Consider the following 11,539-nt stretch of genomic DNA (forward strand, 5'->3'; position numbering starts at 1 on the left):
TTTCTTGATTATCTTACCTCAGACTGGGGCAAATGCCCTTGGCTGTGTATGCGTCGTGTTTTAACATCTACGTCACTTTTTGCAGGAGTACGTTGGATTCCATCCTCACCTTCTTGCACCGCCGATGAAGTGTTCTCTGGGATTGCGTGAACCAACTCAGCGCTGCTTACTAGTAATGGTTTGGACCTGCATTTACCACTAAAGGATCATCATGGCTGAAGGGCTTTTGCGACCGACCAGTCATCAATATGCCCACCAACATGGAGGAAAGTCAGTAGGTTTATTTTCTTCCCAACCCTCGGAAATTATTTTTGTTGGGTCAAAATAGGTTTGACCCAAATCGCATCAAGATTAAGTATCCTCTACAAGCTCTTTACTTAAAAGCGGGACCAAAAGGACTCAAAATTAAACGAATGCAGAGCATTTCTAGCAGTTAAGCATAGACGGGAAGCATTCTTGGAATTCACCTACACAAGTGGGACAGGAATTTTAAAGAGGTTATCCGAAGTGTGCGTCCAACTTTGCGCGCCAAAGACTAAAATATACCCCTATACTTCTTTGAATCTACTGAATGTAGTTATGGAGGTGGATCAGCGGATTTGACGCATTTTTTAGTAGTTCGGCGGATACAGCAATAAAGTGCGAAGGACGATCTATGAGCCTAATTCGTTACATGACCTTAACAAAAACATCCTCTCTCGTGCAACCAAAAAATACTCACCAATGGCCACTAGCTTGAAGTCTCCAACACCTTATGTGGTCAGCTCTGAAGCCACATCCACGAATGGCTCCTACACTCTACTGGAGACAACGAGCACAGCATGCAAGTCCGCAACAGCACGTTAAAGTAAACCATTTGTTACATATGAAAAAGTAGTAAAGCATCATAAGACAGGGACTATCGAAGTAGATAAAATTTTAGGGGGCGCGGTCTCATCTACCCCTTCTACAGAAAACAACTAGATGTTGTATGAGACACCTCGCAACTGAGTGTTACAGAAGGGCAAACAGCCTTCTTTCTGCAACCGGGGATGCGGCTGACATACCTCGACGCAAAGCACCTTACGAACCGGTCTGCCCCCACACCACAAACGCGACAGCAAAGGCGGCAGCGCCGCAGTACCTGCAATCGCAACTCCACGGTCCGGGGCAGATACGACTCCACCACAGGCGTTCTACAAAATAGTCAAAGTCTAGCCACATTTGAAACCACGGAGAGTGCAGTTTCCTTAATCACCTCCCTCAACCAATGGCCACACAAGGCTTCAGGCAGAAAATCAAGGCCGCACTGTCCCAACTGCTGACCTAGAACTACACTCCAATTGATATCAGCAACATTTCATTTGACACTAATCTAAAGTCTGCTGATTCATTTGCAAACCACTACCTCGTTAGCCTGTAATGTGCTACTTCACAACCGTCATCCTTCCAAAAGCTCACAATCAAACGGTCGTAGGCTGTAAGTTCGCCAATCCACGAGCCCATTGAGCAGCGCAAGCAGTCAACAACAAATTCAATTGACTTCATGACTACAAAATACCTTACTTCTGGCTACGGGCCAAGCACCTTTCATGACGTTTAATTAAGCGCGTTCCAAACAATGTTTTAACCATCATTAGGTGGCATAATTACCATCTCAGTAATCCACTTACAAAGAGCCAAGTTACTCCAAAAATACTGCAGATGCTAAGTGCAGAAGACTTTTGGGACCCCCTTTACTCGCCATCGGAGGGAATGATGCCATTCACGGATGGTTGGAAAGACTCAGTGTGTTCACCTCCCAAAATTGAGAGACAGCATAGGGGAGGCAGCGCAATCTGTTTTTCCTCAGTTCAGTATTCCTCAGCTCCTTTGCTTTGTGCAAGACGGCTGCTGGAAATGCGCACAGACGGTTGTCTAAATACGATAATGAAGGAGTCAGTCCCGCATGCGGTATCACTAACAGCTACCTGAACCCATAAATATTGGCAGATTTTACACGACTCTGGTTGCCTATTATAAGTAAACTATCCAAATTTTCTAGATTCCAAAAGTCCTCCGGAAGCCGAGCAATTTTGTTCCCCTACAAATCCAAGTAACGAAGAATGTTAGCTAGAGAGGAGTTCCTCAAAACACTTGGCCAGGTTACCATCAGATTCAACCTCAGAGAGAGGTAAGTCAAAGGTAAAGATTCTCTAGGGGCCTTTGGAACTGATGACATTGGGTTTTTCTCCAGACACAACACAGACAAATTTGTTAATTGTAATGTATGATTGTCAAATACTCGAACGCCTACATTTCTTACATGCAAACTCGTAAGGTGAAGTAGAAACGGTTCATTGTTGGGTTAATTTCTTCGGTTTTCAGTAACAAGCTCTCTAACGTCCGGTGTCTACAAACTGTACGTTACTGTGGTGACAAACCCTGGGGACTCCACCATTCGAACCTACCAAGGCTCTTACGTCAACGTCTTCTCGATTCTTCACAGCATGGAGAAAGTGACACAGTCGGTGCGCCAAATCCAGACTAACCTGACATGCAGTGACTCGGAAGTAGCAGTGCTCTACCTTAGAAAAGACGACACGTAGTTTGGGTTTGGACAAGCAAATGGTGAATTTTCCCTCGCTCACTGACGTTGCATCAACGTCGACGATGTTCCCCTTAAGCTAAACTAATTAACAATGGAAACTCAACGTCCATTTACTCCATGGACATGATAAAGTCATACGAAGAGCCGAGCCATGGACAGTAACATCGGTTCTTCTGGATCTCCTGCCTTTTCAACACAATGACGTTGATGGATAGCAAATTGTTTCGCAATATCATGAGGAAATAATAAACATCGCATACACCACCTTAGTGAAACATAATTTTAACAAAAATGGGTGCATTTTCGAAGCAACTAGCGGCCTCGGATAGTAAAGTTGAAATTAAAAGATAAAACTCTTTTTCAAACGAAAATCATGGCATTAAACGCAATTTTTGGAACACAATTTTGTTTGAATCCACATTTTAGGTAAGAGGCGTTCAATGAAGATGAATTTCATTGGGGGAGCGTCGTCATTGATCCCCGAGGAGGATGAGGAGGAAGCGAGCTCTGAATGTGTGTAACCGCAGTTACTACGCCCTGTTCATAATATTACCATTAAAGAATGCCTCTACCTAGTCGATCGCCTCTTTCGGAGGTAATGAAATTCATGAAGAATTAGGTAAACGCTGATCCCATCTCACTGGTGGCAATATTGGCGGGACTCCCGACTTTCAAGGGCGACATGAATTTCGAAAATTGCTAAATACTGCAAAATTTAGCCTCTGGTTCTACCCTCATCACTGAGAAACCATCCAAATCCCATGTGCTCTCCCCTAAAATCTCCTCTAGCAGGTATTAGCCCAGATGTCTAGTTAAAGAATGCTGAGATTCTTTACCCCAACTTGACATTGACCAGGCAGAACAGGCACTCGCCAGCGATTTCTTCCGTCTCCGTCAAAAAAATGGACAAAAACCCTTCTATTTCTAGTGGGCTAAGCCTTCTGCGGCTCATCTCCTACCAGGATGGCTGGATGCATGACAATCCAGTTTAGACACGAATATTAAATCTCTTAGCAAGATGGTCACGACCGCAACCAAGACGTGTTGGGAGTTACTTTTGATCACGTGCTACAAAAACCGCAACTAGCGCCCGAGCCCAACATCCTTATATCGAGGTCCTCCACTTCTTAGCCCAAAACTAGGCTAGCCTTCCTTTTCCCAATCCTGCTTGCTCTCAGAAGGCTCCCGCTCAATTCTATAAGTACCAGGCAAACTAGGACTTCCATACAGCTCCCCTTTTGACTTTGATGTGGCTAGACTGATAACAAATCGCAAGATTAGGGTCGCTTCACTGTATAGCAGATTTCGTTTAGCAGAAGGATAGGAAATGGTGGTAGAAGGGAAGACGTCGTTAAAGGTCAGCGTAAGCAAGGAAACCTGGGTAGTGGAAGTCATTATATTTTTAAAACAGACTTGAACGTGACTGTTGGGGCTGATTGTCTACGGAACACAAAGGTTGTATGGAATTTTGTAAAGAGTGCCTTCTTCACTCACTAGGGCACTGAAGCCAAAACGGCCCTTTCGCTACCGAAGAAAGACGTCGATGAAATTTGCAATACCCTCTTCGAGGCTGTAGCCGCACTTGTGAACAACTTAGATGACTTTAAGTCGCCTACAACGAAAATAGGACTTTGGGAGCTGCTAATTAAGTACTCGAGTATATTCCTAGGCAGAGTGTTAAGCTAAGACGAACAAGTAAAGTGAATCATACAATAGACACCAGTAAAGCAAGGCCCATCTGTCAGCCACCTAGAAGCATACTACTTCCCCTGCTAGAGGAAGTAAACCGTCTGGTAGGTGGAAAGATTGGAGACTATGTCATGATCTCATCAAAGTCACCATCGCCCTGTTCAATTGCTTTGGTAAAGAAAGACGGAAAGCTACGGCTGTGCGTCGACCATAGGATGCTGAGCGCTGTAGTAAAGAAATGAGCCTTGTATTACACCTTATGAACTATTTTTAGACCTCCTTCAGGGGTCAAATAGCTTCTTTACTCTTGACTTAAAATTGGGATTCTAGCAAGTGCAGGTGGCAAAAAAAGGATGGTCAAACGACAGCTTTGTGGAAGTAACGACCTCGTCCAGCAAGGCAGCTAAACGGATATAACAGGAATGGTCAAAACTTTCTTAAAAAATTGAGGTTTTATGGTACTAAAAATTTGTTAAGCCTCCTAGGGACCTAGTGATCCCTGACATATTAGTAAAAACGGTTCTTTAAGAGGTACACGAGTAAAGGCGACATATGGGAGCAAAGATGCTAGATGCCTCAAGCAAAATATATTGGGGGACTATTCTTAACCCAGACCTGTACGACTTCTGCTGAACTGCATTGCTTGCAGTGGCTCCAAAAGGCTTCACTTCACGGCGATCGCACCACTCCAAAATGTACTCACAGGTTTTTCAGAGGAAAGGATAGATATTGCCATCATGGGTCCCCTATCACCCGCCAAGAGAGGAAACCGATATATACTGGTCGTGTTGCACTACTTCACGAAAGTAGCCGATACAGAACCTAAGAAGATGCACGATGATGAAACAATGGCTTCGTTTTTCTTCAACCGCCAGATTCACTAACAAAATGGAGCATAGTGATCAAGGCGCTACTTTCGAGAGCCGACTATTTACTGAACTACTCAAGAACTTCGGAATTCCCAAGACAAGCATGACACCTGGACATCTGCAAGGTCATAGATAGGTGGAAAGTTCGTATAACACTCTAATTGGATTACTGAAGGATTTCACCAAAGATGCGCAACCGACGGACTGAGATTTAAGCTTAGGACGAGTCCTCCTCGCCTACTGGGCAACGGTTTGCACATGAAACGGCGTTTCACATTTCGAGATGCTCATGGGTCGCGAAATGAGAGTGTCTTCCTGTATACCCTTGCTAAAGACGGAAGTAGAAACTGGCAAAGTCCTATAGTAGGCACCGCGACTGGAAGAAGATATAAACCAAATTTCAACCTCGTGCATAAACACTGACAAGTGTCATGTATCAGGCAGAAGAAATATAGTGGCAAACGGAGAAGAGGACCTACTACAGCTATTCAGCTCAATTCTACCGCCTGGCGTACGCTGCAAATTTCTTCATCTGTGAAGCATAGATGCACGCTGTGATTAAAGGAAACGAAAGCCAAGGCGAAGGAGGTAAATACAGAGTCTGTCGCTATGTTTCATGTTAGAATAAAATTAGGAGTTACTTTAATGCAAGTTTTTAGTTTATTAACGGCCAGTGCTACCAACTAGTTTTCTCCTTTTGTTTTCTTTAGAATATCACGGCTTTCAAATACTTAACAAGTGTGTACTTTTGACTGAGTAACGGATAAAAAGCTAACGGTGGATGTCTTTGAAAGCGGCCCTCATTAGAAACCATTCGGAGGTTGAAAGAAAAACACCGAAAATGCTACATTGATGGTAGCATCGGCAGACCATGATGCACAGAGGTATCAAGTACCCCAGGTTCAACTTCTGCCTCTTCTTCCAACGACAATAACAAAACAGTTGCAACGCGTACTTTTTCAGAGTCAGAATAACTCCTGACCGGAGACAGATTTGGAGGAATACTGCGACACATTGGCCATTTGGCAGATGAACAAAGGAGTGGGAGGACGATGAGGAAGAAGGGAGTAATCGACAAGAAGCGACAAGGTTCAAGACACGCATCGTCGTCCAGTTAAAAACACAGAGTTGTTTCACACATTGCGGTTGAGAGACCCTACAGTACGGTCACAATCTCTCCCAACTCAAGGAGTTGGTAAAGTTGACAGTGGAGAGGGGTCAGGAGTTAGCTACAGTACCACGCTACAACAACAGCAGCGGCCAATCATGCCCAGTACCATTCTACCGAGGTTGTCCGTATTACAGCCCAAAATTCGAGGGGACCTCACCGAATTGAAGGCCATTCATACAATTCACCCATCCACTTCGTTTGATTCAGATCATTAGTCAATCTCAGCGCTCCCTTGATTCTTTAACAAAAGGTTCAAGTTGGTCTATAATCTAAAAGGTTACGATCCGTAGAGGAAAGTGTGATGACAGTAGGCTGGAAAATATCGTTACGCGTCACCATAGACGCGGCAGCCTAACGTGAAAAGTGAAGACCCTCATATGCCCACAATTGACCTCGGGAAATAATTTACGGTACCTAATTTCTAAGTTCTAACCAATCTGTTCCCAATTCGGCAGAAGGCAACTGCAGGACACTAAAGCTACAGTAACTCCTCCGTCGACGAAAACACGCGCGGATAGTATCAGCAAGACCGTTCTTCACAATTAGCTCACGTCACCAACAATGTGATGACAGTCTCTGGCTATGTTAGTTGAGTAGAGAAAGCTAAGCTCAGCAGCTGAGGAAAAGCGAACAACTGGATGTACAACATAGTCAATTCGATGTTATACTCTTCTGCCTCAATCCCAATGGTTTTGTCAATCCGTTAGAAAGTAAAACAATAGCTAATCTGTTGCACTCTGCCGGTTTGACCTGGTTCTGGTTCGGGTGGGGCTAAATGGCGCTGCAAGCCGAGTACCAGACGAGGAAATATGGATGATGCCTCCAGTTAGAGGCGAGGTGGACCGTGCTAGGTTGCTGAACAGGCTTTGAGTGCGTCAGTCCGGTAATTTCAATGATGGTGTAGTTGAAACAACAAAGCGTCTGAGAAAGAACTTCTCGACTCTCCTTTTCCCGTGACTGGTAGCTGATGCACCAACCACATCAACCCTCCAGTCTAACGAACCTGCATCGAAACTACTGTCCTGCTTAGTAACGCTGCCGAGGAAAATCGGGCTGCTGCATGCCCACTCACCCACCCTTGGCCACTTCCACTGATAACGACACCCGCTTGACGAGCGTGGCTCCTCCCTACGTCGGCTCAGAGTGGGACCCTTGAGTTGCTTTACGCGATGCACCTGAAGGACGACGCCTAGAAAGTCCTCATTCTCCAAATAGCTTCAGTTAGTGATCGAATGAAATTCTATCTTACTAGACCCATGAAATGCTTGAAGCTTAATTCCACGTCATACAGACTTCGGTGAAGTAGACCCCCATTTGAACACACTACCCGTTACTCACCAGGTGTAGATTACACTGAGAGGAAGGATCTTTCTTTAATAAAAGCACCACGAAATTGGAAATTTGTGAAAGACTTTAATCAGAGATGCAAAGAAAGATAAAATAGTGGTTATGATCATAATTGCACGGAGGGAAGAGGGGAAAGGTGAAAATGAAATGCAAGGAGAGCCCCACTACTGATGCGGGGAGGCGGCGCTAATACGGGTCAGCTCAATTTCCAGATCGGCTAGATTTTGCGCAAGATTGGTGATCTCCTCAGTGGAGCGGTGTGCGGCTTGTGCCTGCATCAGGTAGTCTGCCACCAGATCCATCTGACGCATCAGGATGACGCGAGGATTACTCTCATCGAACCCCACCACTTCCTCCTCTGCCATCTGCGCCGTTACTGAGTCCCCAGCAAAATAATCACCGCTGCGCATAGAGGAAGGCATCCATCCTGCTTCAGACGACACCACCACCTTTGAAAAAGTGTATAATCACTTCTCCATCCTTTACATGCTCTCCCAATTAATACTTCAACCAGTCACCCAATTCCAGATCAGCCCCTTCAATCATTGAATAAATTACACATTGAATGAAGCTTTATCCTTCACTTAGGTTTTACTTCTCGGATGAAATGATGCAAAACTTATGCCCCGATGCATACTACTTACGTAATCCGGTAGGAAAGATAATTTTCATCATTTGACAAATCTCTCAGGGGGATTCTTCAACACTTCCCCTTCCCTGAAATAATTATAATTTATTGAAGGAATTTAAGATGGAAGAGAAGTAGAAGTTGATCTTTCGATGGTAGGGAAGCCCCTCCTCTTGGTGAATTTCTATCCTATTCAAAAAATGTTTGTAAGCCACAATTTCTCTTCCTTTTCATTAATTTTGTCTGATAGTTTCCTCGTCGTCATCTTCACACCAGTGGTAGCCCTTACAGCAAGATAAAAGTAGCCATGCAACAGAGACACCAATGTGTACCAGTGCCACCACTCCTTCCACTTTTCATCTTCCATCCGACTTAAAAAAAAAAAAACAGGCTTGCTCAAAAAGGGACAACAGTGACATCAAAAGTGATGTCGTCGAAAATCAGACAGATGACTAGCACAATCAAGCTATCTGCTCCACAAATTACCATCGCAATTTTGACACTTCCCATTAACTTCAAAGTACCGCCTGTTTTCTCGCAATACTACATCGGATGTCAGAAATGGTTGTCTGTATTTACGCCTCCATGGCCAATATCTAGTCGTCTACGTGGCATATATTTCACTGTCATGAGTCAGAGGAGAACAGACAGGTATACCACTCACAATCCCCTCACGAAGTAGACCCAGATTCCTTCTTTCATGCCTTATTGCTGTGACCGTAACAAGGTAGACATCGGATACATCTATGCCCATCAAACGGCCGTAGCTGCTCCCAATCCATTAACACGAAGGATAGATTATGTCGGTGTGCGATTCAGTAAAGCACTTCAACTCGTGTGTGTGTGTGTGTGTGTGTACGCACGTGGGTGACTATGTAAGGTCAGCCGAAAAGCCAAAACGGAACAAATAACAAAATCATATGATCTCAGCGATCTTATGATCACCGCGTGCAAAAACTACGCAGTTTTATGAACGACTGATAAGTTTTCTCTTTGGGTAAATTAGTTCTACACCTAGTTCACGAGCATATATCACACAAAGAAAGGTGATGTTAGCACAAATAAAGTTCGCGCTGGTAAATATTAGTGGCTCTTTAAAGGCCTACAACAGACCGATGACGTTGGGCGAAACATCCTCAACGCCTCTGTAGCTAAATTTAGGAAAAGACAAAAAGAAATGGGAATACATAGCAAATATTAGTGTTAACTAAGTCAGTGCGTTGGAAACCAATTACAATGGAAAATAGTCAAGCAGTCGGAAAATTATTTAAATCTACCCTAGGGTGACAACAAACCCCTTCTTTGACGTGGATGCAATTTCTCCGATCTCTTTATCACGCCATCTTTCTTCTTTGAAATAACCGCTGACTAGATAAATAGGTGGAGAATAGATAGATGGAACAAAAAAATTAACTTTTAAATAAATATAAATTACCACTATTCAGTGGAATTCCAGATATCCGCCGTGGCGCCACCAATCGAAACCACTTAACACCTTGCTTTGGTGCTACTGACAGTCCTTCCACATCCCCACCTTTGGGTAGGGCAGGATGTCAACTCACAGATAGTAGCTAAGATTTTTCAATATTTCCAGCCTAACTGGCCACACTGCATCTCAAAACACAACGATTGAGGGCACTCCTCCCTTCCACCTTGATAAAGATGAAAAGAGCAATTGCAAAATAAACTGTCATTTCACTGCTCCTCCCATCTGGGTAAATCACGTCTTTCGAGGTAAAAAGTGAACCACATTTAGAGATCGGACTTCGAAGAGTTTCGGGTGCTGTGTAGATACTAATATGCTCCTAGACCGAGGTAAGTGATACTGAAAGCCACCACTTTGACGCATTTGAAGAACGAATTTGTAGTAATGATAGTGGCACTCACCTCCTGCCGTTTGGACTCCAACTCAGTGGCGCGTTTCTGTGCCAATCGCCGGTGCTCCATCTCACTAGGGAGGACCCGCAATGAGGGTAGGTTGTTCTGCACAAAGCGCCGCGCGAACTGTCCTACCGTGCGGTTTAGGCGGGCCTGCGTGGCCGCTGATCTGCTCAATGAGACGTCCAGACTGGCGATCGCCTTCCTGAGGAAAATTGATGGAGTATTACGAAGGGACTCATCTTACCCTATCTCGTCAATCTTTCGCAGACTCTGAAGCAACTCCAAACGCAGAGACTTGGCAATCTCTAGGATATACTTCTCTTCACCCGAACTAATGGCGAAGTTAAAGTGAATGGTTAAGGGGTGAACAGCCTTACTTTAAACTGTTCGCCATCGAGGAGAACAAAGGCATCTTTTCAGTCACCTTCGCCATCTCTTGTTTCAGCGCCTAGCAAAAGTCCCAAATCGAGATTCTACTAACCTGAAACTCCTCAAAACCCAGCGGTGTTGCACTGCTCTCCTCAATCTGCTGCATCTTCTCTTCCAAAACCGACTTACATACCTCGCAAATACGCAATTTAGGAACTACAAGTGGGTGATAAGACAAAACTGTGGGCTACTCTCTTCTCTCCGCTTTGGAACGGCACTGTCCAGACTGGTTACAGACGTCGCTCTCGAAAAGAAGGGAGGCATGTGCTTGAGGGTTCCTCCTTCGTTAGGCTGAAGATTATCCACGGGAACGGTCTTGCTTCTTAAAGTATCACTACAAGCCCAATTGCAGGCTTCCATGACATGCGAAATCTCCTCTTTAGAGAGGAAGAAGGAGCAGTCTGCACAGATTATATGACCACACAGACGGCAGTGGTGCATCCGACGGTAGACAGGGTCATTATCGATGAGTGTGGCGACAAATCTGGAGGCTATGTGCAGACTCTTGCGGGCCCGACGGGAAAGAGAGGCAGGAGCAGAGACGAGGAGAGAATGGGAGGTAATGGGAGACGTTGAATCGTCGGGAATAGAGTCTTTTGACCAACTAAGACCAAAGGAAGCACCACAGCGGGGACAAAGGTTGACTTTAGCCTCAATCCATGGCACTATGCTTTGTTCAAGAGCTTAAGAGGAAGCAAATTAACGGGAAAGGATTGTTTTACCATGACGTTGGGACGTCTCTAGATTGTCAGGAATGTTTGAGAGTTTCTCTAATCTAATCAGAAGAAGGTTTGTTTCCAGAGCAGTTCGATCGACATGAGCTTGGCGCAGTTTGTCGAAATCAGATGTAAGACTACGGATTTTTCCTAAAATGTACGGTTGTAATTGTAAAAACTATCAACTTAGGACAGTCCTGATAAACAGATTCGCCTTACTTAAAATATGCATTAGCCTAG

The 11,539-nt window shown here is 44.6% G+C and overlaps 1 protein-coding gene across 1 annotated transcript in view; it reads right to left on the reverse strand. All coding sequences in view use genetic code 11, as the record gives it.

Moving 5' to 3' along the window:
- EGR_07377 (Rabenosyn-5) overlaps positions 1–11,539 on the reverse strand; it is a gene marked incomplete at both ends in the record, with an annotated part of 15,771 nt that overhangs the window by 3,904 nt on the left and 328 nt on the right. Inside the window, 11 exons of the mRNA XM_024496626.1 lie at positions 1,047–1,175; positions 2,430–2,645; positions 7,375–7,513; positions 7,814–8,094; positions 8,938–9,040; positions 10,069–10,356; positions 10,399–10,485; positions 10,532–10,602; positions 10,636–10,739; positions 10,775–11,266; positions 11,306–11,449. Of these exons, the coding sequence (XP_024348913.1) occupies positions 1,047–1,175; positions 2,430–2,645; positions 7,375–7,513; positions 7,814–8,094; positions 8,938–9,040; positions 10,069–10,356; positions 10,399–10,485; positions 10,532–10,602; positions 10,636–10,739; positions 10,775–11,266; positions 11,306–11,449 (2,054 nt within the window). The remainder of the gene's footprint in view (positions 1–1,046; positions 1,176–2,429; positions 2,646–7,374; positions 7,514–7,813; positions 8,095–8,937; positions 9,041–10,068; positions 10,357–10,398; positions 10,486–10,531; positions 10,603–10,635; positions 10,740–10,774; positions 11,267–11,305; positions 11,450–11,539) is intronic.

This window comes from Echinococcus granulosus (genome assembly GCF_000524195.1).
Source record: "Echinococcus granulosus chromosome Unknown EG_S00076, whole genome shotgun sequence".
Classification (NCBI taxonomy): Eukaryota; Metazoa; Platyhelminthes; class Cestoda; order Cyclophyllidea; family Taeniidae; genus Echinococcus; species Echinococcus granulosus.